Source organism: Danio aesculapii, chromosome 16, assembly GCF_903798145.1.
Source record: "Danio aesculapii chromosome 16, fDanAes4.1, whole genome shotgun sequence".
Classification (NCBI taxonomy): domain Eukaryota; kingdom Metazoa; phylum Chordata; class Actinopteri; order Cypriniformes; family Danionidae; genus Danio; species Danio aesculapii.
The window spans coordinates 39,180,021-39,207,964 of NC_079450.1; the positions used below are offsets into that span (position 1 = coordinate 39,180,021).

A 27,944-nucleotide genomic window follows, 5' to 3' on the forward strand; every position below is an offset into this window, starting at 1 on the left:
AGCTATAATTTTTATGGATATTTATGTATATAATCATGCAACGATGTGATAAAAACATTAACTAAGATTAATAAATGGTTTATTAGTATTTTTTGTTGTTATTACATGTTAACTAATGTATGTACATCATTTATACATAAACATTTGTTTATGTTAAGTTCCACCTCTTTTAAAGTGTTAAAGTGATGTTCATGTATAAACATATTGTTCAGTGGAACGTTACCAAACAATTCTGTACATACATGACAGGACTGCAGTCAACCTGGTGAAGGGGGGGTTCTTTTTTCTTAAAATGTGCAGTTTTGCAGTTATTAGCCTCATTTTCTAGTTAATTCTGAGGTTTTTAAGCACTATTTTTTTCTGGATAAACTTGTCAGATGGTCATCTACTACATTGTTGATGTATCAAAAACATTTCCTAAAGATTTAGAGGAAAAAAATATGAGAATAATACTTATTTTTTGACACAAACTGGCTAGCACATTCAACTTTCCTCAGTCACGCTGAAGCAACAGCTAAAAGAGGATTCCACTTGGTCTCAAAGCCTTCTTAGATGGTTATTTTCACTATTTATGATGGAATAGCAGTCAAAATAGGACAAATAAGCTCATGTTTGGGACAAAATCTGGACTTTTGTCAGTGAGGGGTGGGTCTTTCAACTCTGATGACTGTTGATGATTGATAGAAAGTGGCCTGATCTGACGAATCAAGAATCCTGGTCCATTATGTAACTGGTGGAGCACAGATACATGTATTATCGACAAAGTTATTGGTACCTGCATACACTGTTTAGTGACTCACCCGTGGGCAGAGTTTTTATGCTTTGGGCAATGTTTTCTTTGGACACCTCAAGCCCTTTTATCAACAACACAATATCTGGCAGCTGTCAGATGTCTGAACATTGTTCCAGACCAAGTGCACCAACTAATGGCTACAGCATTATGCACCATGCTAAAATCACCAGGAAAAGGTTCAAGCCATGCAGATGATTTTTCTATTTATGGCTTGGCCTCCAAATTACCCTGACATTAACCCAATCTAACATTTGATGTTCAATTAGGAAAAGCTGGTTCATGCTGCATTACCACCACTCTGCAATGTTTGGAAACTGGAGGTCCTGATGTTGACATTATGGTATCAGATACTGCATCACAGAAGACATATTTCCAGTGCCACCACAATAATTCAATTCCTTGCCGCTTTGTTTTGTTTTGTAGGTTCAACTGTTTATTAGGTGGATGGTCATAATGTTGTTGCTCATCAATGTGGTGTTAAAGGGATAGTTCACCAAAAACAAGTTTTGTCATTTACTCACCCTTCACTTTCCCAAAACACAAAATAACACAAAATAATGTATTTGAAGAAAGTTGGAAAACCTGTAACCATTGACTTGGACAGTATTACATTTTATACAATGTCAATGCTACAGGTTTTCAACTTTCTTCACAGTATCTTTTTAATACGAGGCGCCATGTAGGATTTAAATCAAACTTTGCTTATCAACACATACATAAAACACTGCTTCTTTTTTGTTTAATAGCTAATTATATTTGTACAGCAGCTGGTATCCAGCGTTTTGGTGCATTAGCCTATTTATTGGAGACAGGCAAACCTATTTAAAAAGTACATTCCTGCCCCCTACTGGACATAAGTGTGTATCGTAACCCTGTGACAAATAACGGCAATAAAAAACCAAACAAACAAATTAATATTAAATATATATTTTATTCTAAATAATTACTTATGCCACCTTATATTTATTAAACTCATTGCTTTCCAATAATTTAATTGCAAAATAAACCTTATAATTTGATGGAGCATTTCTTAGCATTATCTTTTATATATATATTTTTTTTATAATTAGCATAATCTATTTTATTATTCAACAGATGTAATTCATCCATTAATAACTTTATTTCTATTTCCCAAGCTTTGCAATAACCTGATTCATTATAAATAATTATCTCATCCTTTTGCGCTCAAAGAACTTTTGCGCTGAAATTAAACTCGTTTCTTTTGAACTGAAACGACTTCCTTTTACACTGAGAATTCATGCACAAACACATATGACACCATTTGCATGTATGTATATACACAACTAATTGTATGTTTGTGAATTTAGTTTTGAATGTTTGCATGAGTGTTATGTGAGTGTTTATGCACGCATCAAGTTCATATTCAGATGAGTTTATAGGTGCATATGCATAGTTTAAGTTTATATGTATGCGCCTGTATTATTGTGGGTGCTTGTGCAAGAATCGAGTTTATGTGAGTGTATGCATGCGTCAACTTTATATGTATACAGGCAAGAGTTATATATATTGTTTTGAACATCCAATAGTACAGATGTGTATACAAGTAATTTATATATGCATGTGTTTTATGTATGTGTTGATGATTTAAATCCCACGGTGCACTGCATTTTTTGTGTTCACCATAAGAAAGTAACTCATAGGTTTGGAACCACTTGTGAGAATTTTTTCATTTTTGTGTGAAATATCCTTTTAATGTGTGTGTTAGACGCTTTTGTTTTGGATTTGTCCTCACTGCATTATCAACACGTGTTTGGCAACTCTGAAATCCATCAGGATGCAAAGATCATTGCGTCATAGGACTAAGAAATCCTGAATGGAAATTATTACAGCGGTTTCCCGCTTGTTGCTCTACTGCTCTCCTATTTCAGCAGTGAAACAGGAACTTACTCACTAGTTAAACAGAACAGCCATGAGAGGAGGAGAAACGCACCGACTTCTCAAATATCAGGCGGAGGGTGGAGAGTCGATGACGTTCGACGCTTGCAGAAAGGGAGGGGCAACGAGAAAGAAAGGGAAGAACTTTTTTCCGACAGGTTTTTGTCTCTTCTTCCGAACAGAAATTTCACACAAAACGTGCTAATATAGTGGCTTCAGACTCTGAATCAATGCTGCGATAAACAAACGAGAGAGGAGGAGGAACGTTAAACGAGATCATCTTCCTCCGTGCTACAGATGACAGCATTAAACACTGAAACAGCTTGAAGTCGGGGGCCTTTTGAGAGCACTAAGGTATGTTTTCACTAATATTTTATATTAATATACTCCGCTTAGTTGTCTATGTTTGAAATAAACCAAGCTGTGGTGTTTGTGTATTTTTGGAGTGCAGTAACTCTTGGTGACCACGGTTAGCTTAGTTTTAGAATTGGACTTTAGTTTGACATGGGCGAAAATGATTATTTATCACGCATTCAAGCCAAAACTGCTTTGGTGCATGAATATGTTTTTTTTTGCACAACACAATGTGGAGTTTTAAAGACGTTTTATATTTTTCAGGTATTTTTTATTTTTATTTTATTTTGCTAAATTTAACCCTTTCTAATTATGACATCATCTCAAATGCTATGTTGCTAAACATACTTTTGTGACACAAGCCTCTGCTTATGAAGTTTATTTTGTATTAAAATAAATGTAGCACGGAGGCAGGTACTATTCTAATTCAGTCAATGACTATTCGAATATTGAACTACACTAAAAATGCTTTGTTCCACACTATTCCTTCATGTTGTCCCAACACTAAGTTAAGTTGATTGTTTTTACAAATTTAAGTTGATTGAACACAAGTTATTGCAAAAAAAACCTCAATAATTGTGTTGATTCAGCTTATTATAAATAAGTAGTTTGAACAAGCAGCAAAAATATATTTTTTAATGGACTGAAAAAAAAGGATTCAAAGATAATTCTATGGATTTACATTTTTTTCAAGTTAAGTGGTTGTATACAATTTATCTGGGCTGAATTTAAACTAACAAATTAAGTTGAACATTACTAAATTTAATTTGTTTAAATTCAACACAACAATTTGCAACAATTTTGCAGACATTTTTTTTCAGTGTGCAGGCTATTCTGTAGTGCAAGGATTATTTTTAAAGAACATCAAACTCAGTATTTTTTAACCCATTTTTATTTTTGGACTAATTTGTCCCTAAAAATGTAAATAATTAGGATATCTTAATTTAAGAGTGTTCGTTTTTTGTTTTTTGTTTTTGTTATAATAATTTAAAAGTTAAAAGCCATGGAAAAAACATACATAACAAGAAAGATTGGCTTAAATGTGTAATATAATAGAATATATTAGCCATTTTTGTTAATTTCAAATGACTCTCCAATATAAAAAATAACATAAACGGATAGTTCACCCAATAAAGAAAAGCATTTACTCACCCTTTACCCGCAGTCACTTCTTTATTATTTTCTTGTCTATTGGGATTAGAAAAATCAGTCCTGTGATTCCTGTCCAATCAAATCACACATAGAAGGTAAATCCCTTCATAATGAACTACCTCAAGACATGGGCGATTTATAACTGCAGCAAACTGTTTGGAAGCGTTAAAATTGTCCAAGAAGATGTCCAGAATCTTTACATTCAATAACCCAGAGACTGTTTAGACAGTTAGTCACGATGAGAAGATGACGGGTGTTTACTGTATGATGACTGAAATGGCCTTAAACAACCATCAGACACAAGACTTCAACATGACGTCAGATTGACATTGTACAACATTTTGTTTGGAAATGAAAATCGGTTTGCCGTCAGGCCAACGTCAGTGTCCAACGTCCAACCTAATATCAACATCTAATGATGTTACAGCTTGACGTTGTGTGGACGTTACCTCTATGACGTCTATCAGATGTTGGATTTTGGTTGCCATAGCCTGACAAATATATGTCAGTAATTCAATTCAATTCACCTTTATTTGTATAGCACTTTTACAATGTAGATTGTGTCAAAGCAGCTTCACATAAATGGTCATAGTAAATTGGAACAGTGAAGTTCAGTTTGTAGTGTTTAAGTTCAGTTCAGTTTAGCTTGGTTCAGAAATTGTTGTCAATAAGATGCTAGTTTAAGATGTTGACTCGACGTTGGATTTTGGACACTTTCTAACAACCTAAAATCAACAAAATATCAACATCATTTCATTATTGGACATCAAAAAAACATTGTCCTTAGACGCTGGCTAGACGTTGAATTTTGGTCACCTGACATTACAACCATAATCTAACCTAATATTAACGTGTTTTGACGTTGTGTGCCTGCGGGGCAATAACTAAATGCACTACAGAATGTTACGTTTACACACACACATGCACAAATTACATGTAAATGCATCAGCTTTTTGCAGCATAATACTCACTACTTGTTACTCTTGAGTACTTTTGAAAGGGCTACTTTTTACTCATACTCTCAGTAATATTTACAACAGATACTTTTACTCTACTTGCAATACATTTTTAGGCAAGTAATGGTTCTTTTACTTGACTGATTTTTTTAGTACTCTTTCCACCACTGCTTGCAACACACTTAAAATTGGACTGCATGGGTTACAATGTTTTACTCATAATGTTTTTGGTTTCTTTCATTGCATCACAGACATCATCTCCTCAAGCATGACGTCTGAACTGGACTCTAGTTTGACCAGCATTGACTGGCTCCCTCAGCTGGGCATCAGCACCTTGCGTTCAGGGAAAGAAAGAGTGGAACGGAAAAAAGAGCGAGGAAGAGAGAAGGATATCCCTCTGATACCCACGCTGTCACCCGGGTCGAACTCCAAAGTGAAGCCCCCTCACAGCTACGCCACCCTCATCGCCATGGCCATCAGCTCGGCTCCTGAAATGAAGCTGAGTTTGAATGATATTTACACTTGGATCAGCGATACGTTTCCGTATTACTGCAGAGCTGGTAGAGGATGGAAGGTAAATGCCAGACCACTACATGACCACTTCCTGGTGCTAAATAATGCATTGTGTACCCAGCAGTGCTTGAACGGGATATAAAAAGCCTAGATAGAAACTATGTTCACAGCAAACTCCTCCAACTCTGCTGCTGAGTTACTTTAACTCAGTTTAGAAAGGAACCAAATACTATCCGAGCTGAAAAGATTTTGATGTGTAAACGCAGCTCAGAGATTCTTTTTTGTACATTAGAGAGGAATTGATTTCTTAAGGAATAAAATATTATGTATTTTTTGTCAAATAATTTTTATTTGGTCATTGATTAAACTCACAATAATCACAAATTCCAGAATTAATTTTCTGATATGCATAAACTTACAAAAACTTAACAAGAAAAAACAAAACAAAAACAAACACCCCAACCCCAGCCTGTTAGTATATAATACAGTGATAATCAAAAACAACTTTTAGTTACAAAGCATTGCTTTGGGGAAAAGAATTCTCCATGAAGTGACAGAAGAAAGGGCCCTGAATCTTGTCAAATTGTCCAATGTTTCCTTTTAAAAGATATCTGGTTCGTTCCAAGTGCAGAGTAGATATCAATTCTTCAATCCACAGTTTAACAGTTGGAGGATTACCATTTTTCCATTACAATAATAGTAGCTTTTTGGCTGTTATCAAACAATATGTAAGGAATTTCTGTTGTACACTTGCTCAATGAATTTGTATAATCAGAATGTCCTAATATAATGGGCACTGGTTCGGGATCTACATGTAGATCATGAACATCTGAAAGTACTTTAAAAACCTCATCCCAGAATTCCTGTATTTTATGACAGAATACAAAATATGAGCTAAATCGGCTTCTTCTGATTTGCACTTATCACAAATAGGAAATATTGTGGAAAATATTATGTAATTTCTTTTGAAAAGAGCAGTCTATGAAGGACCTTGAACTAGATGAGGCATAATCTAGTTTTGATTGATTGTTTATAAATATCCTCTAAGCTATTCTGCCAAATCTCTTCCGAAATTCTGACTCCAATCTCGCATTCCCATTCTTCTCTGATCAACTTTGTAGTGGGGGCAGTAGCTGCAAATAACCTTTTATAAATTAGAGATAACTGACGTTTGTGTCCCCTCAACTGTGTGAGACAATGATCAGCCACTGAGGGCGGGACATCCTTAAAGGAAACTTTATGTGTGCGCAGGTAATAAATTATGATATTTTAATAAATATCTTTATTTATTTTAAGGTAGGTTTTTTAATTTAGTTATGAAAATGTTGTGTTCAAGAACCTTATTAGTATTTTGTGGAATCTGAAAAAACAAAATAATATTTAAAAATAACTATACTTTCAGACATTGCGTATATATAATAATGAACATATATGTTCCAATCTTCAAAGCACAAGGTGTGTTTTTTATTATTTGTTTTATGGATTGCCAACGCAATAAAATTAATTAATAAATTGTATTTAATGGTGTCAGTGTAACTAAACATTTAAATACAGAGTAATATTAATTACCTAGGGATGTCGCAATACTCTATATAATATTGAAGCATTTGGTACGACCTTCACGGTTCAGCACACAAAGATTTTATGTTTTTTTTTTCAGTTTTGAATTAAAATAAATTTTAGTTTACTCTCTAAACTGGCTCTCTGCATGTTAAAATATATGTACATTTTCTGAAACACAGCTCCTCGTGAGTAAATGTCCCACCAGTGAGCACTAAAATAGGAGAAACTTTCACGGTGAGAAAGAAAGTGTCAGTCCCATGTCAGCATGTGAGTGTGCGTTAGGCATGGGCCAGTATATGATTCTGACGGTATGATAACCTTGGATAAAAATATCACGGTTTCACGTATTATGATTACTGCCCTAAAATATGTTCTTTTTAAATGTCTGGGTAAATAACAACTTTTTCCCTCTTTTTAAAGAAACTTTTAAAGAAATATTTTAAGAAACATTTAAAATATTTTGGAACAGTAAACATGTCAGGCTAAATAATAAAATAAATCATTGACTTCTGCTGCATTCATTAGTTTCAAAAACACAGATTTCTGTACAATTTAAAATGGCATCTTTGGATATCTTTTCTGCTGTAGATACTGGTGTCCTAAAAAAACAAACATATCTGAAGAGTTGCTAAATCCTCTAAATCCATCAGACTTTTTGTAAATGAGCATTTTCTAACAGGCTCCTCTGGTTAGGTTCAAAAGTTTCTGTTTATATATAATGAAAAGGTTATTAGCTGGTAAATAAAATAACATTTTTTTTAAAAATGTCACTTTAGACAATTCTTTGATTTTTAACAAGGTAGATTTTATTTTGCATAAAAACCAGCTAAATCCACTAGGGCTTTTTTTTTTTTTGCAAAAACCTCTAAATCCACCTATTGGGACAAGACAGTGCAATTAGCTAAAAAATCACTAAAGATGCCATTAGAAATTATTTTACCAAACATAAAACACATTACACAAACTACCTGAAGTTAAAAACACATAAATCTGTCAAGTAAGTGGTTCATTCCGCTGTGTTAACCCCTGATAAACGAGGGACTAAGCAGAAGGAAAATGAATGAATGAAATCTGTCAAGTGCATTAATCAATAACATTAAAATTGACATTAATTAAATCTTAACAATCTGTTGCCGTTTCAGATATTTGGGATTTAGATTTAATGTAAGTAGAGCAATGTAAACATTGTAAATATTGTAAACCAAGCTTGTTACATTTAAATAATGTGTAAAAACATTGTGAAACATCAATATCTGTGCATTGTCCATTAATATAAAAGCTTATCAGGCGTATGGGTAATATGAAGTAATATGAATATTGTATAGTTTTATACTTTATATCTATTTTTAAAAACAGCTTACATTAGCAAATAAAACACAAGGTAGGCCTACTGGGCAAAAAGGGGAAGCCTCTCAGGCAGTCTCTTCATAAAAGCCCGCGTATCAGCACGCTGCCACTTTGAAAGCATATGATACTATTTGCGCCTTCTGATTGGTTCTCGGGATAAAGCGGCTTTTGCTGTCGAAGGCAAGTGGCAAGTTATTTCTGAATGCGCTGACGCTGGGATTTAGGTGATTTGAAGCAAATATATTTGTTGAACATGTACTACGTGCCTAAAGCATTCACTCAATGTCATTAGCTCATTTTTGGCAGAAGTGGCGTTAGCTCATTTTAGTGGCTTTTGCATCTGAATTCTTCATCTTACACATACCGTAGGAATGGTATAACCCAAAATTTTGGCGGTTTTAAAACCTTGACTTTTCCAAACAGCTTTATTCCTTGAAAACGGTTATCGTCCCATGCCTAGTGTGCATGGTCCAGAATCCCAGAACTCACACAACACGTGGGTGATCTGAGAACTGCCTCATCTGAACCGCTGAATGAATGCTACAATGCTCAAATTAAGTCTCTCTTCTTCTTTAATGGTAAAATTCAATTATGACCCATAATTATGTCCACTTGTGCGACTTGACAAGCACTCAATCAGTTATGGCTTGGAATTTAATCATTTGGGAAATTGTGTTATCTGTAACTTTCTCATTATTTAATATTAAATAAACAACAAAAAATAATGTAATCACACTCCTCCAGACACTTTAAATGACACTGCACCAGTTTTTGCACATTTGCACCATACACTTTCTTACACACTCACAAAAAATATCACTATGTTTTTATGAGGTGTACTTCACACAGATGAGTGGGGTTGACAAACCACTTGTAGAAATACTTTTCACCCCCCTCTTAAAACAAACAAAAAACACTCCCTTACTCTAGCACCTAATTCTCTGAGCACTAACAGTTCCTTTGTATTATTAGCACACCCTGTGTGTACTGTCCGTTTGTGTTGATTTGCTGAATGTCCCCTCAATTGTAAGTCTCTTTATACAAGAGCATCTGCCAAATGACTAAATGTAAATGAATAGCGATCTCATTATGGTTAACCCTTATTTCATTTATAGAGTGAAGATTACAGAGTATGCAGGATATATTTTTCAGTTGTAAAACTACTGTTAGGTACATGAAAAACCTGAAAAGCACTGTATAATTTAGTACTATCTTTACTATATTGTATTCATTTAGTATTGTATTTTGCTTGTAGAATTTTTTTCATTTATTTTATTTGACTGTGCTTTTTTACTGAAGAAATCATATACCGACACGTACTGAAACTGTCACCTAAAACCAAACAGTGAAAAGTCTGTATTATTGCACCCTTAGTACACTTCAAACTACTTATTTAATTCTTTAGTTTTTGGGGCACAACTTAATTGTTTTTTGTTCTATACATTTAAATAAAAAAAAACTAAGAAGTTAAATTAATTCTTTCATGTTGTCCCAACACAAATCGATTGTGTGGAACCCAGCATTTTTACAGTTAAAGTACATACACTGTAAAAAAAAATGCTGGGTTGCAATATGCAAACAATTTTAAAGACGTATTTTGAACAAATGGCAAACGTCACTTTTTTGAGTGTACTATGGTAAGGGTTGGATTTAGTTGCATGTAATTATGCATAATGTATTGTTATTACTATAGTAAGCACATGTATCATGTGAGGAGACAAAAAATAAAGTATTATCATTAGGACATAACTAAACAAACACACAGAAATATAAATAAATCCACAAAAGTAGTTTAAATTTTTACCTCCTAAAATATGTAGAAATATTTATTTAATCATGTATTTATTTACACAATTATTTTTTTGATCTGTTTATTAAACATTTACAGATATAACAAAGTAATTTTACTGAGAATTTTAAACAAATATTATTCCCACCCCTACCCTCTGAACAAGATGAAATTACATTTATCCAAGAAAAAAAGAAATGATGATGATGATAATAATAAATAAATAAATAAATAAATAAATAAATAAAAACAATTTAAATAAATAAATAATTAAAAAACCTGTACAGTATACACATGTACCTTTTAATCCTCAGGTATTTATACAATGTACTTAATTACATTGCTTTGCAATTAAAAGACCCTAAGATTTAGATTGACAGACTGTAGAGATACTGACATCCTCAGAAAAAAAAATTCTAAATGGGTCCCATGTATTAGAAAAAGCCCCAGTATTGCTGTTTATTGTAAATCAGATTTTTTCCCCAAATGGATGAAGCTCATTGCATCTCGCAACCAGTTGTCAAAACTCTGGTGAAATCTTTGTTTCTATAAGAAAAGAATACACCGTCTTGCTAACGGTGTCAAAAATGCAAGGGAGTTTGCAGTACAGCTCGATAACCCCTGCTATAATCAGAGAAAGTCCAAAAAGTGCAATAAGAAGATAAGAATTTATATTATTTAATATAAAATTTATAGCCAAAAAGAAGTGATTGATGGACAAAGCCAATACATATTTATTAAGTCTGCAAGTGCTTGATTACAGCAATCACATATAGTGTCCATGTCACGATCACCAGCAATCTAAAACACCATAGATCGCTGGAAAACACTCACAAGCGCTAACGGACTACAAATCCACCATGTCATGGACTACAACATACATGCACTCTGTTCACACACACATGTTACTTGGACTATAAATACAGCTAACTTTGAGACACTCATTGCTGAGTCTTGTTATCTGTTAAGTGACATTACAACGCGTTTTCCTTGCCTTGCCTTCCGTCTTTTGACCCTTTGCTTTGTTTTGTTTGATCATTCCTGTATGCTGCCTGCCTTCTGACCATTTGCCTGCTATTTCGACTCTGGATGGCCCTCATACATCTGTTTGCTCCTGTGTTGATTGTTGCTTGCCTGACCATTCTGTCAATAAAACCCTGCATTTGGATTCTCACCCCTGTTGTCAGTGTCACATCCCTGGTTACAGTCCAAGTCTTGAGCTATTTTTGTCAACCTCACTTTTGTCCAGTATATTCGATGAACAAATTTTTTCATTGGATAAGGCAATGTACATTTATTTATTTTTACGTTTATGTATTTTCATAATTATCTATTCTTTTTCTTTTAATTTATTTTCACGTTTATTTTGGCAGCTTTGGCATCCCATAATTTGTGTTGTCACACAACATTTGAGAGTATTTTAGTTAAAATCACTCATCGTGTCTTTGCCTAGATAACTAAAAAACAAGCTCATTGTACTTCTTCAGGTTTCTAATATTTCATTTTTCATCATACGGTTCAGTATTCTTGAAATCTTCAGCCTTAAATGTTTCACAGAGCCCCTATCAGCAGCATCGCTTAACCAGTTTGTGCTTGTAAACATGCCATTTCTTCTCTCCACTCACCAGTTTTTTTTTTCTTTTTTGATGACAGATGACATACAGTAACTTTGACTGATTGCCGTTATGCTCTCCATTTGCAGCATATTATGCAATATACAGATAGTGATATACGGAGATATGGGAAATGTGTTGCAATCCCTTCAGAAGTTTTTCTCAAGGAAATTAATGAAATGAAGATTAATGATATATGATGCTCTTTCACTGGAAATGTTGAAAAGTCTGAGGAATCTACTGTATGCAAATTTCAGGAACTGGTTTTTATGTACATTTATTTTATACTTCCCTGAAAGTTTGGGTTTGGTAAGATTATTATTTTTTATGTTTTTTTTTTTGTTTGTTTTTCTTCATACTGATTGTTCATTATTTTTTTATGTATTTAAAATGCTTTTCTTGGTACCTGGGCTGCATTTATTTGATCAGAAATACAGTACAGTAATAATATTGTCAAATAATATTACAATTTAAGATAGATTTCTATTGGAATATATTTTAAAATTAAATGAATTTCTGTAATGGCAAATCTGAAATTTCAGCACCATTACTTGTTACTCATATCTTTCAGATAACATTCTGATATAACTACTTGATAATAACAATAATTCTTATTAGTATCGATGTCGAAAACAGTTGTTTCTTTTATTCTGGACGACGTAAGTTTAGTTTTTAATATTTTGACAGAAATTTCAAAGGATTAGTATTTATTAATGTAGAAATATTTTATAAGGTTTATACATGTTTTTTACTTCAGCTTTAATGAATAAAAATTATTTCTTACCTAACTCAAAACTAATAAACATTACTGAATGAAAAAATTGTTGATACACACATTTGTTTTTTTTGTTCTCTTAGAACTCAATTCGCCACAATTTGTCCCTCAATAAATGTTTCCGGAAAGTTCCTCGACCTCAGAGTGATCCTGGAAAGGTAAAGTCAAATCATCTCATTATTTTGTTCTTTAATATCTACGGTTGTTAATTTGACATAATATTATTGTTTTCATACTTATTATCTTCCATGCTTTTTATATTACAAACCTTTTTATACATTTTAAATACTCTGTAACCCACAGACGATAGGATTACTTTAATCTGAAATAATTATCTGTTTTAAGGGATCATACTGGACGATGGATGTACCACCTGAATCCACTCAACCAAGAGGAGTCAAACGTCCTTATCCTGATGAAGAACAAGTAGTAGTAAGTAGGCCTGTCACAATAATCATTATTGATTATCAGTTGACATATCAGGCAATACATAGACATGACCTCACTAGTTTTTGATGATGCACTATAAATGTTTACTTAAACGTGAATATCATCAACATTAAACTCATTTAGAAACAAAGGTTACTGACAGATAAAGAAGGGTTGAATTTTCAAGTTTTCCTAAAAACTACTAAGAGTTTGAAGCTCTATTTTAAAGCAGTCCACTTCCATAAAAGTGACAAGTCACAAATAATGTCAAAGGCACTTTACAAGCACATTTAAGGTATATTCTATGAGGGATGCACTTAAGCGATACTTAGATCGGATATCACTTCGACACAGCATACTACGTAGTTTGTAAGCCAACAAAAGCCATGAAGGTAGCCTAATATAAGGCACTAGAAAGTTATCATGTAGGCCTACTATATCCCAAATGTTCTAAAGCCATTCTATAGTTTAATGTGACGTACAGATGAATATTCAAGTGCTTAAATTCATGTCCACTTCAGTGCTTCCCTGTGCTGCGCCTGTCACTCATTCTCCATTCAGTCACAATTCAAACTGCATGTCGTGTTAATTTATGACAACACGAAAAACTTTCTCCAAGACTATTTGTTCCTATTAGTTTAAATAATCAGTGGAGAAATGCATTTAGTTTTGCATTAAATGGGTTCATTTTGACCTGCAACAATGAGTTCATTGCTGTTTCTAAATCATGTTGCACTGTGTCTGTTAGATCAGCAGATCGCATTCGCAACACTGCACTGAAAACCCTTATTGGGTTTTAAGTTGACTGAACTAAATAATTGAGTAAATGTGTTGCCTTAATTTAATTGAGTAACGGAGTCTCCCAAAACTTGCATATTTAAGTTTATTTAACTTGCTGGTTTTGTAGATTATACTTAAATTGTTCAGTTCACCAAACTTAGTGATGACAATATGATGAATAATTATACCTGCAGCCATTTTGTTTTCTGATTTAAAAGGTTGCACATATAAGAATTTTACAGTCAAAACTACATTTGTGAAAGTGACCTATTTTTTTCAAAGGATTAATTATTTAATAATTATTAATTATGAAGTTTATGCAATTTCATGGTACATAAGTTAAATGAACTCATATTTTTAAGTGATAAGACCAGAATGCAAAATTTTAAGTTATGTTCAGTCAACTTTACTTAATTTGTTTAAGTAAAGACAACATTAGGGTTTACAGTGTAGAGTGGGTTATTACCTGCTTTTCAGATACAAAGTAGGCCGACCTGAAATTTGGATTGTCATTAACAGAAAATTATTTAGCCTAAAATAGGCTACTCTGAAACTGCGAATATTTCACTGTAATTTTATTTAGATTAACATTTGATTTAACAGACCAGTTTGTGTTTTGGCGCTGAAGCATATAAGCGGATCTAGTTTTGAAGCACTTTACCTCAAATCTTCTTGTTTATTTTGTAGATTACTGACCAACAAAAAATACATAAAAATTAAGATACAAATTATAGCAAATGAAATTCGTTCTATAACGATAATTTTTCAGACATATGATGAAAAGATGAACAATGATGAATAGACGAACTATGAACAACTACGCAGATGGATGACTTGCTTTGCTCCATGGAAAATAAGGATTTAATTAATGCTCCACTGTAATTGTTGTATCACAAACCGGTCATATATTTGCTACATATTTAAAATGAGTCATTATTTTAAAGATAAAAAAATGACAGTATCAGGATTGGATCTGTATTGGTTTTGGTATTGGGATCGGATTGATTCCAAAAAAAATTGTATCGGTGCATCACTATATTCTACATCACCGGGGTCAAAGTTTATATTAGGACATTACCTTTTTTAAATCAAGTTACAGAATCTAAATAATAATTAAGGGTTTTGTCCCTTGAAAGTATTTATGCCTATTTACATTATTATGCTGTTGTAAAATCAGAGGCATGAAATTGTCTTAAAGGGATAGTTCACACACTATTTACTCTCCCTTTAATGGTTCCAAACCTTTATGAGTTTGTTTCTTCTGTTGAACGCAAAAGAAGATATTTTGAAGAATGTTGGAACCATTGACATCCATAGTAAAAATTTAAATTTCTAGTCAATGGCTACCGGTTTCTAACATTTTTCTAAATATCTACTTTTGTCTTCAACAGAAGAAAGAAACTCTGAGCAAATGGTGACAGAAAGTTTATTTTGTAATGAAATGTGTCTTAAAATGACAATAATATGACTTACTGCAGTAATTTGATCACACTGGCAATATGTCACAAAACAAAAATTATTTGTCGAGGCAGGCCAAGATGTTAATCACATGAAGTATTTCATCACGTCTGTGGGATCAATATTTCATTCACTAATATTTCTGTTTCAGACTCCGTTCTCAGACACACAACTGCCTGTCAATCAACCGGAGCCCCTCCCCCCTCAGCCAGACACCAAGAGCACATTCCCTCCTCCTCCATGCAAGGTTCGATGTCATTTCTTCTGCTTTTTCTGTTTCCATTGAGATCCTCGTAAATCAGAGCTTGTGGCCTAAAACTGAGGAAATGAGAGTGAGATGAACAAAATAGAACAAGCAGTCCTATCACTTTCATTTATAATGAATCTAAGTACATGCATAGTTCAGATAGAAAAATGTAAGGGCATTTACAGGACGCTAAGTGTGCAGGTGCATAGTGCACAGTGTTTTTAGACATTTTCAAGGAACTGAAAGACAACAAAACAAATTTTTAGTAACATTTGAAGTATGTTCTTGTCATGTAACACAATTAAAACAAATTCTGTCACAATTTTCTCACCCTTACGTTTAATTATTTAATATTATTAATAAATTACTGTATCATTATTTATTCACGCAATACAGAAAAGTTTGTAAAGCTTCAAAAAGGACTAAAACCATTATACAAGTAGCCTGTATGACCTGTGTGCTATTTTAAAAGTTGTTCTGTAACAGCTTAAGGATAAAATATGAATATTTTCCTATATAATATTTTCTTCTATATTGTGATGTAGAGTATATCCAATTGTAACAAGTTGTTGAAAATGACAAAAGTTAGGGTGGCTTTATTCATTGGTGCTTTTTTTAAACTGGGGTTTGAGATGTGGGAACTGCACACAAAAAATGATTGTGGGTTTGAGTTAAATAGGGTATATGCAAAGCTATATTTTTCAGCCAATAATAAACTTCCAGCGAAAGCTTAATGTGACCGTTTTCAATTTCGTAAGGTTCCTTTTACAGCATCGATGTTGTAATGTCATCACCATACATTCACTTAAATGGACTTAAGCATTCATTTAGTTGTTCAAGCGTAAAACGAGATGAAAAACTGTGTAACGGTTAGCTCCATCAGGATCAGCAGGTAAGCACAGAAATTCTGTTGAAAATACTGGGGTAAAATAAGCTGTCGTGTTTTAAACACATGTTGGGGGAAAATGAACTTTATTGCAGTACTTCTTGTCTGGTCTGAGACCCACTTAATATTGGATATCTATCAGGCAGTGAAGATCCCTGATTTTTGAAGATCCCTGATTTTTGAAGAAATCAGACCTTAAACACGGCAGTTTTATAATGGAAAGACAGTTCACCGGAAGCGCTGAGGCTGGCTGGCTGAAATTAAAAGTCTGTGTGCATATAGGCCATTGCGAATGAGAGAGGTCCTGCATACGTCAATAGAGAAATGTGTTTTCGTCCAGATTAGTTAATATATTTTGTAGGGATGCACTGAATTTTCAGCCACCGAAAATTATCAGCCAAAAATGTTATTTTCGTTTTTTGGCCAAAAGAAAAAATCTGCCAAAAAAAGGCTGCGCTGCTCTGCCCTACAGTGTTCAGTGCCCTGGTTTCACTCTCCCTCCAGCTGTACACACTGCACTGTGTGAAGTGCTGCACTATGAAGCCTATTCATTTCAATGGCTGGGCTACGCAAGGGTGGTTTGTTGCTATGCTGACCCAATTGCAAGAGCAGCAGAGCACACTTTGACATAGTTCTCTCAAATAACACACTGACAGGACATTTCTATGTTGTATACATGTTCCTGCTGCGTTCAGTAATGCCACTGTGCTGTCATGGCAACGCTAAAATCATGTCTCTCGATTCATTCGCTGATCTTGTGTTCTATTTATGTATTTACTTTATATTTATTTATTTTCATCTGTATAAAAAAAGTTATTGAGTTAAAATATAAGAGACGTTACCAGGGGTGTTGCTAGACATAAAGCTCTACATCTAAATATATATATATATATATATATATATATATATATATATATATATATATATATATATATATATATATATATATATATATATATATATATATATATATATATATATATATATATATATATATATATATATATACCAAAAATATTTGTTATAAATAAATAAAAGTATTATTGTTATTATACAATTATTATTCTAAGTAAATAACAGAAATTAATCCTAAATGTAACTGGAAAACAATGTAAAGACACAACTGGGGTGATGCTAAGTTCATTTAAGAAATCTTTTGCATCAATACTATTTTCATTTATTTAAAATTCTATAGACAGTTCTATAGAATACAAAAAAAGAAATGTTTTATAGAATTATCTGTTGTCTTAGACTTGGACACAAGGCAGACAATTAGGTTTATTAAGTCTTTGCCTCCCTGACTCGTCGTCCTACTCTTTACTTCATATAAAAAATCTATCGGGTGGCATGCTTAGTAAGATCACCTTCATATTATTAAAACTTTTGCATATAAAGTACATCATATCTCAAAGCATTTACTGGGGCACTGGGGATTTTTACTGGGGCACGTGCCCCAGTAAATTCAGTCTAGCGACGCCCCTGGCCGTTACATATAAAAACAACGTATTTTTTAATAAAATAATAAACAATTATTAGCATTTAGTGGTTTCGGTTTTTGGCCAAGCCATCCAGAAATTTCAGTTTCGGGCCCAGAATTTTTCTTTCAGTTTTGGTTAAACATCATAAAATTGGGAAAAACTGAATATATTGAAACCGCTAAATTTAAATAGAATATTGTTTACCCAAAGTTTATCCCCCATTGTTTTTGCAGCAACGTTCAGCCATTCCAGTACCTTCATCTCTTCCTTCAAACCCTCATGCTGATCCTTCGCTTCGCTTCTCCTTTGCTGACTTGAACCTTCCAGATCTGTACAATTCTTTTCAGTCGCTCTGTCGCTCCATGAGAGAAAAGGTCACTTCCCAATGTAAGTAAAACCACTCTTCGATTTTGTCTCATTAATTAAGATTCACAACTATTAAATAAAACCTTCTCTTTCTCATAGCGGACATTTCCACTTTACTTGGACTAACCCATGACAGTACACCTCTCCATACCCCAACCCTGCCTCCTCTCTCCCCCTGTCCAAACCCTAATATTAATCAGTTTATCAACCCAAATTCGACTCATATTCCAAACCTCAATACCAATGGTAACTTCAATCCAAATGCACTCCATAGCTTTATCCCCACCCTGAACCAAAACCAGAACTCTAGCATTCATCTAAACTCCAGCACTGAGCCTGACAAGCTGCTTCCCAACGGTGAGTAAAACTGCTCAGTAGTGACCTGTTGGTGGAATACGAGTGTCCAGATGAACTGATCTTCTTTTTTCTCTCTTAAAGTTGTTCCTGCAGACTGGTTCAGTAACCCGGACTCTTTGAGAGAGAGTTTCAGAATCGCCAGTAGTCTGGACTGGGCAAACATTGACCTCTCTTGTCATCCTGGTCAGTACTGCAGTCAGATATAGAGTCAATGCTTTCGTTTTCCACTCTGGATTTACAATTGAGTTTCAGAGAAGAATGTTTTGAAATGTTTTTAGTTTATTTGGAATCAAAAACACCCACTTTGGGGAGCGGCTTTTGAATATTGAAATGTTACTTATTATTTAAAGTAGTAGTTACAAAACTGTCAAGCTTCATTTTAAATGAAATTGCTAATTGGAAAAATATTTTGATGCCATATGAGGGCAAATATGGTTTGAAATGGATGTCATTAAATAACATTATTAGAAGCATGCAGTTATACCAAACTATTGAAACCAAATGCACATTTGTAAACTGCTCACATTCACATTTTTGTTTTATTTCTTTTTGAAATTTAATAAAATAACTCATTTTAAAATACTGATATTAAACAAAGATGGATTATTTAATTAAATTCAATTCACCTTTATTTGTATAGCACTTTTACAATGTAGATTGTGTCAAAGTAGCTTCACATAAAAGGTCATAGTAAATTGGAACAGTGTAGTTCAGTTTGTAGTGTTTAAGCTCAGTTCAGTTTAGCTCAGTTCAGTGTGGTTTAAAAATCACTACTGAGAGTCCAAACAACGAAGAGCAAATCCAACGATGCGCAGCTCTACCAATCCCAAACCATGCAAGCCAGTGGCGATAGCGGAGAGGGAAAAAATAGGCACGGCCATTTTAATTTCTCCGTTGGCCAAACGTATCAATGATATTGATACTAATTGACAGAAAATGTTTACATTTTACGTTCATTTATTCATTCATTTTTAAAGTTAATTTTGAATGTTCAGTTCTTCAAAAAGTGTAATAAACGAATAAAATGAATAGGTAATAACTAGGGCCAGACAGAATCTGTAGACATTTTTTGCTATTTCTGCTGAGAATTTTGTAAAAAATCTGTGGATTTTTGCGGAATGTTTTGGGAGTAACATTACTAGAAACTAACGTATGAAATAAAAAATGATAGATTTTTAACTGTTATTTAATGTTTACTATGCAAATCCAATTAGATCCACTTATTTGGTAAACAAAGCAAGTCTCTTATATAATATATCTACTACAGGACAGAAAATATTACTTTACAAACTGTATTGTTAATAAATCATATAAATTTTCATATCAGTCAATAATATTACTGAAATTAATTTGAAAACTGAATTAATATAAATTTACAGACATTTATACAAGTAAATAATTAGACTCCATAACGGGCTGAAAATCTGTGGTTTTCTGCGTGCACAGATTCCGTGTGGGCCTAATATAACTAATTGTGTCATCAGGGATTTAATATGAAATGTAAGGATTTCTGAAGGATCATGAGATTTATAATATAACTATAATAATTTCCCAATCACTGTTGCCAACTATTTTCAATAAAAAGGTACTAAGCTCTGCTTAAAAAGTCCCTAAATTACGTCATACGTCAATTTGAATATTACTAACGTCATCGCGTCCAGCAGTTTCTGTTTAGAAGCCTATAGTTAACAAAGGGTTTTTTATATTTGCTTTACGCTTTATATATGCATGTCAATTTAATTAAATTTATTGTTGTTTGAATCAGTATAGATGTGTAGTAAATATGCAGTCAGTGTTGCCAGATTGGGCGGTTTTAAATTTGAGTGTGCGGGTAAAAAATGGCATAGGCAGGTTGACAAAATTTGGGCGGTTTTGAAATGTAAATTTTATATTCAGCTTATTTAGCAAAACATAACTGTATGCTCCTGCTCCATTCAGTTAGTAGTGACCAGTGCATAACCGCGTGGGCTCACCCGCAGGAGCAGGTAAAGGAAAGTTGTATCAAAATCTCACTCCTAGGACAAATCTAACTCCCCTTCGTGTGCACGCACATCACGCAGCACCTGCAGTTAAACTCGTTGCGGTTCATCATAACATTTATCGATCATTTTTTTTTCCCCAAATGGCAACAAGAACAAACATAGAAGCGCTGTCTGATTGACAATCAGCACCTAATTATGTTCAAAAGAATCTAAAACGCCAAATGGGATGAATTCATACCCCATTTCAAAAGTAAAACATATTCTAATAGGTAGTAATCTACACAGAGGTAAGTGCCGTGTGTAAGCGAGAGGGGGGCAGTGTTTCGATGTGATCTGGTTATGTTGTGGTTCTGTGATTGCTGGTGTTGGTTAAAAATTATGACCGTTAAAGTAACTAGGTTAATTAAAATTTAAATAAAGTAAAATGAAATTAAAAAATATATATATTTTGGGCGTTTTTTTTTTTGTGCGTTAGGGCAGGTTTTGGACAGCTTTTGGGCTGGAAAAAGTCAGCTATATCTGGCAACAACTTTTTGCAGTAACCTCATAATGAACACGCGTTCAGAAACTGTCAATCAAATCTCTGTGATTTTGAACAAGAAAAGAATAAATTAAGTCAAATTACGTTGTTAATTTTAAGAGAAAGAGGCAGATCGGTTTGACTGTACAAGGGAAATACCTCACACAATCGCGGTGCTAAATCAATTGTCATTTATACGCTAAGGGGTGATCTGCTCTCGAGCTGCAGGTGTGAGAGACAGCTGTGTGCATGTGGTACTGTGAGTACTCTGAGGCGGGAAGGGGCAGACGGCATCACCCACAGCTCGCTGAGAAGAGTAGGAACCGTACAGTACAGACCAATGAGAATCTCAAAAAAATTTCCAGTAACACCAAAAAGAGTCGCTAGATTTGTCGCTAGTTGCTTTTTTAAAAACTTGTCACTAGAGGGGTCTGAAAAGTCGCTAAATAAAGTGACAAAGTCGCTGAGTTGGCAACACTGTTCCCAATATATGTTGGTATACTTCCAACAGAAAAGCAATATTAAATAGGGCCATTTTATATATGTATACATAAGGGCTGGGCAAATAATTGAAAAGTAATCGTAATCAACATTCAGAACCTATAATCAATCTAATTTTTCCAGGTCAATTTTTTTTTTATTACTTTCCCTACCACGTGTGAGTCATGTGACCCCATTCCCCTTAAAGACTAGTTGCATACCCCTCGCCATGGCTGACCCCTCACTTTACTTTTTTTACTACATTGACGATGATTGGAAGCTGCACCAGAGATCCCTTGAGATGGCATATTTTCCATTATATTCAAATGATTATTTACAATAAAATATTTGTTTACAGAAGATGCAAGAAATGCACTGTTTAAAATATTATTTACAGGATATACAAGAGTTAATTTATTTAGAAGAGACATGCTTTTTTCTACTTACAAGATGAAAAACATTTAAAATAATTTATCTTGTTTCCAAAAGTGAAAGTTATTTATTTATTTTTTTTTTATGAGCAAAAAGTGACTGTTGGTTTTAGGCAATGCTTGTTTTAATTTCAGTTGTTCAACATCAATGCTCAATAAATAGTCATAGATAGTAGATAGTGTGTGTTTCTTTCAAGTAATGCACCCTTCATCCAAAAATCTCTCACTTAAGAGTAATATATGCGCATAATTACTGTACAAAACCTGTCAGTGCACTATGAGGGCAAAAAAAAAAATAAAAAAAAATAATCATTCATTAATCATAATCGAGTTCAATTAAGAAATGTTCAATTAATCAATATTTTGATTTTAGGGTAAATCGCCCAGCCCTAGTATACATAAAAGAAAGCCCCACACCCTCTATAATATTCAGTTTCAGTTGGATAAAATTTTTAGCAACTTCCAGTTCACGGGGACTTTACATTTTTTTTTAAACATGTTGGCAAAATCTTAGAATTTCGATAGTTGAAGTGTGGAGCATTGTTTACATATCACATGAAAACTAAATAAACATATATTTAAAAATTTATATAAAATAAATATTTTTTTTCAAATAAAACTTTAAACCAGCTCAATACAATTTTATAGACTTGGAAAAACATGTATAATTATGAATACATCCAATATTCTAAACTGCCCAGCATCACTATGGGATATGTATATAGTTATGAATACATCCAATATTCTAAACTGCCCAGCATCACTATGGGACATGTATATAGTTATGAATACATCCAATATTCTAAACTGCCCAGCATCACTAGGGGAAGGTTTATGATGTGTGTCTATCTGTTTTGTTTTCATTTAGACCTGTTAGAAAGCATGCGTCAGGCCGAACTGCGAGATTGGGCTCTGGATCCAGCACTCTTCACTTCGCTCTGTGATTCGCTCAACCGTTTCTTCACTCACAAGGGTCTCATTGGCTCATCTTCTAGTGGCGCCTCTTCTTTCGGACACATGGCACCACCTTCTGTCAATATGCCCCCCACTAACCCTCCCACACTGTCAAGTTTAACTCAACCATCTCCACTCATTTACCCCTCTCAGCTCCCTCCTGGCAGCGGTGAAGCTCCTCTACAGGGTCCCAGGAGGAACCTGACCCCTCTTGCCCAGAACCAGACCACACAGACCCCAGCAGGACTGCAGCCCACCGTCAGCCAACCTATGACTCCCAATGGTACGTTCAGAGATCACTTATTATTTGCTAACAGGAACAATGCAAATGTAGACTATATGGTATATTTCATTTAAATAGTGCTAAATTTGCTGCCGAGTGTGACACGACTGGAATGAGAATGAGCACCTTCAAGTCCGAGGCCATGGTGCTCCACCAGAAAAAGGTGGTTTGCCATCTCCAGGTTGGAGGAAAGTCCTTACCCCAGGTGGAGTTCAAGTATCTTGGGGTTTTGTTCATGAATGAGGGAAGGATGGAACGTAAGATTGACCGACGGATTGGTGCGGTGGCAGCTGTAATGCGGTCGATGTAACGGTCCGTTGTGGTAATGAAGGAGCTGAGCCGAAAGGCAAAGCTCTCGATTTACCGGTCAATCTACATTCCGACTCCCACCTGTGGTCATGAGCTTTGGGTCATGACCGAAAGGACAAGATCTCGGATACAAGCGGCCGAAATGAGTTTGTCTCACCGTTAGGAGGCCTCTGGGAAGACCCAGGGCACTTTGGAGGGACTATGTCTCTTGGCTGGCCTGGGAACACCTCAGGATCCCCCCGGAGGAGCTGGCGGTAGTGTCTGGGGAAAGGGAAGTCTAGGGTTCTCTCCTAAGACTGCTGCCCCTGCCACCCGGCACCGGAGAAGCGGTTGAAAATGAATGAATGAATATTATATTTAATTATATTCAACTATTATATTATTATTAAAAGAAAATTAATGAATGAATGAATTATCTATACATATTATAATGTTTGCCTTTCACCCTGAAGACCACCATATCCAATTAAAGCAAGCATGATAAAGATGAGCACTGCTTCTTAAAAATTGTGTCCACAAGGGCTAATACTTTGTGTACACTAGAGCTTAGTAGTGGTGAAGAATCATGAGGAAATCAACTCTGAGATTTTCTAAATGCATTGCTACTCTCCGTTGAATTGATTCTGAGATTAGTTTGTAACAGCAGATGTCCCTGTAGGGTAGTTTTTTAAGTAAGAGTGAAAGTTGTGACATGGCCAAGTATGGTGACCCATACTGGATATTGTGCTCTGCGCATTTAACCCATCCATGTGCACACACATAACAGTGAACAATCCCAGAGCAGTGGAAAGCCATTACTGTGGCACCCGGGCAGCAGATGGGGGATTGGTGCCTTGCTCAACAGACTCACTTCAGCTGTGGTACTGAGGGTGATAAGAGCGCTGGTTATTCACTCCCAACAATATCAATTCCTGCCAGTGCTGGAACTCAAACCTGCTACCTTCCAATCACACGTTTAACTCAAATGCTTGAGGAAAAGTGCTTGTGTGTTTGGTCATGTGAGTTGACTCTTATGCCACAAGATTTAAGATGCAGTATGCAGGATTGGCAGTCCAAATTCACAACATTGGAGAGATTTGCGACACATTTTGAAAATCTCATTGGTTCCAAATCGATTGATTTTGTTGCCACAGCCCTAGTGTACACAAAGCTCTGGGGTGCAACTGGGCACAATAAAGCTGGCCAGCAATGACTTTATGTGCCTGCTTTTATATTTTGAAAACTATTTATTTTATTATTATTGAATTTCAGTGTGCATTTACAATATATTGTAAAGTATGCATGGTTACAAAAATCAGGGGACACAGTACGTGCATGCATGCAATTCTGCTACCCTCGCATACATGTAAAAAACCTAAGAAACTCCACATTTACAAGCACATTCATTTTCTTTTCAACTTAGACCCTTGTTTAATCAGGGGTCGCCACAGCAGAATGAACCGCCAACTTATCCAGCACGTTTTATGGAGGAGGAGGGGTGGCAGAAGGTGTTACAGACGAAAGTGAAGAGCGGGGGAGGGGGGTTCTGGTGGGCCTCTAATCTGCCAAGTTGTGGGGGCAGCAGTCTGAGGAAAGAACCCCTGACTTCCTTCTCCCCAGACACTTTCTCCAGCTCCTCCGGGGGGATCCCGAGAGGAGCGTTCCGAGGACAGCCAAGAGACATAAGCCCTCCAGTGTGTCCTGCGTCTACCAAGGCATCCTCCTTGTGGGACATGCCTGAAACACCTCTCTAGGTAGGCTTCCAGCCGGCATCTGAAACAGATGCCCGTGCCACCTCAGCTGGCTTCTCTCGATGTGGAAGAGCAGCGGCTCCGAGCTCCTCCCTGGTGACAGAGCTCCTCATCCTATATATAAGGGGGTGCCCTGCCACCGTTTGAAAGAAGTATCCGAGATCTTGTACTTTCGGTACTTTCAGGGGCGCTGCTGGCTGATACAGGCCCTGTGAAATTTTGTGGGTGTCGCAGTAGTGCAACTTTTTTTAGGGAAACACTTTTTGTAAGACGTTGATAGCCTTCAAATTAAAAAGTTTCCATCCACTTTTTACTCCCCCCTCCTCAATAACAAATCCCTATTGAGACTCTGTAGAAGTGGTCATTGCTATACTGCTCCTAATATGACATCATTTTGCTTTTACGCAGCACTTCAAACTCAACCGTTGACGCCAACTGCCCGTCCACCCCTGAAGACTCGCATCAGTGAAGAAATCCAGGACGATTTCGATTGGGACTCTTTGATTGAATAGAATTGATTGTTGGCAGACATGCATATAAAGTAAAAGAAAACATGAGCCAATCATTGAAAAAGCATCAATATCTGTCAACATGAGGTGAGGCCAGCTCATTCATCATCTTTCATACATAAACGGAACAAAAGCAGAACCACCTTAACATTAACCATCATTCAGGTCATCAACCACATCTTTGTAAACAATCAGAAAATTCACCAAGGTTTACCAAAATGCAGTGCAGTAACGCTACCATGTTTGTTCCTGAACTGCTCCAGATCTCGAAGACGGGTGGATCAGTTCTGACAATGTTTTCTTCAATGCAACATCCGTTTTCTCTTATCCCAAGTTATACACAGTTGGCTGCCTTTTACGTCAGTGTATTACAATGTAAATAATGTTAGCACTTCGAAAAGTCAGAAGACAATGGCTGTATTTTTGTTGAATGTTGTTGATGCAGGCTTTTCTGACTCATAATCAGTCGGTTCATAAAATGTTTGACCAAAGAATTTTTCTTAATTGCACTTTCTACAAATTGCATGTACACTAACATTTTTTTTGTGAGAAATTAAATGGTTTAACAATACACTGAGATATATACTCACCAGCCACTTTATTAGGTACACCTTACTAGTACTAGTTTGGACCACCTTTTGCCCTCAGAACTGCCTTAATCCTTCGTGGCATAGATTCAGCAAGGTACTGGAAATATTCCTCAGAGATTTTGGTCAATATTGACATGATAGCATCACGCAGTTGCAGCAGATTTGTCGGCTGCACATCCATGATGCTAATCTCCCGTTCCACCACCTCCCAAATGTGCTCTATTGGAGTGAGGTCTGGTGACTGTGGAGGCCATTTGAGTACAGTGAACTCATTGTCATGTTCAAGAAACCAGTCTGAGATGATACACGCTTTATAACATGGTGTGTTATCCTGCTGGAAGTAGCCATCAGAAGATGGGTACATTGTGGTCATAAAGGGATGGACATCGTCAACAACAATACTAAGGTAGGCTGTGGCTTTGACACGATGCTCAATTGGTACTAATAGCCCCAATTGTGCCAAGAAAATATCCCCCACATCATTACACCACCAGCCTGAATTGTTGATACAAGGCAGGATGGATCCATGCTTTCATTTTGTTGATGCCAAATTCTGACCCTACCATCTGAATGTTGTAGCAGAAATCAAGACTCATCAGTTCAGGCAACTTTTTTCTAATCTTCTATTGTCCTTTTTTTGATGAGCCTGTGCAAATTGTAGCCTCAGTTTCCTGTTCTTAGCTGACAGGAGTGGCACCAGCGGTGGTCTTCTGCTGCTGTAGCCCATGCGCCTCAAGATTGTGTTGTGTGTTCAGAGATGCTCTTCTGCATACCTCGGTTGCAACGAGTGGTTATTTGAGTTACTGTTGCCTTTCTATCAGCTGGAACCAGCTTGGCCATTCTCCTCTGACCTCTGGGATCAACAAGGCGTTTGCGCCCACAGAACCGCCACTCACTGGATATTTACTCATTTTCAGTCCATTCTTTGTAAACCCTAGAGATGGTTGTGCGTGAAAATTCCAGTAGCTCAGCAGTTTCTGAAATACTCAGACCAGCTTGCCTCGGACCAACAACCATGCCACATTTTAAAGTCACTTAAATCAACTTTCTTCCGCATTCTGATGCTCTGTTTGAACTGCAGCAGACTGTCTTGATCATGTCTACATGCCTAATTGCATTGAGTTGCTGCCGTGTCATTGGCTAATTAGAAGTTTGCGATAACAAGCAGTCGGATAGGTGTACCTAATAAGGTGTCCAGTGAGTGTATTATGACAATATATTTATGTACTATGAAATGATGAATTTATTGCTTATTAAATTTTGTTAAATAGAAATTGATTAAAACAATTAAAGGAAATATTTAACTTATCGTTTTAAAGCAAACCAATGCAACAAAATAAGCTTGGACAATTTTGTTTTGTGGATTTTTTTTTTATTTCTTAAATTCCTTTTTTTTTTTTTTCT

At 35.3% G+C, this 27,944-nt stretch overlaps 1 protein-coding gene across 2 annotated transcripts; it reads left to right on the forward strand.

Annotated features, from left to right (window-relative positions):
- Positions 1–1,987: 1,987 nt before the first annotated feature.
- foxj2 (forkhead box J2) lies at positions 1,988–27,937 on the forward strand. Of its 2 annotated transcripts, none has more exons than XM_056475004.1 (10): positions 1,988–3,043; positions 5,403–5,725; positions 12,835–12,909; positions 13,097–13,183; positions 15,570–15,665; positions 18,263–18,416; positions 18,495–18,752; positions 18,846–18,935; positions 23,034–23,402; positions 25,850–27,937. In XM_056475004.1, exons 2-10 carry the CDS (start codon positions 5,420–5,422, stop codon positions 25,951–25,953), a joined length of 1,539 nt encoding a protein of 512 aa, XP_056330979.1. In that variant the 5' UTR covers positions 1,988–3,043; positions 5,403–5,419; the 3' UTR covers positions 25,954–27,937. The 2 variants fall into 2 exon arrangements, with proteins under 2 accessions (XP_056330979.1, XP_056330978.1); XM_056475003.1 differs by having other exon boundaries at positions 2,122–3,043; positions 18,834–18,935.
- Positions 27,938–27,944: the final 7 nt, after the last annotated feature.

What these genes read in the sequence shown, in the direction of transcription:
- foxj2 (XM_056475003.1), top strand. Translation starts at nt 5,420, where the DNA reads ATGACGTCTGAACTGGACTCTAGTTTGACCAGCATTGACTGGCTCCCT. An exon ending in TCCCTCCTCCTCCATGCAAG is followed by an intron (nt 15,666 to 18,262) that starts GTTCGATGTCAT and finishes TTGTTTTTGCAG; the next exon opens with CAACGTTCAGCCATTCCAGT. An exon ending in TGACAAGCTGCTTCCCAACG is followed by an intron (nt 18,753 to 18,833) that starts GTGAGTAAAACT and finishes TCTCTCTTAAAG; the next exon opens with TTGTTCCTGCAGACTGGTTC.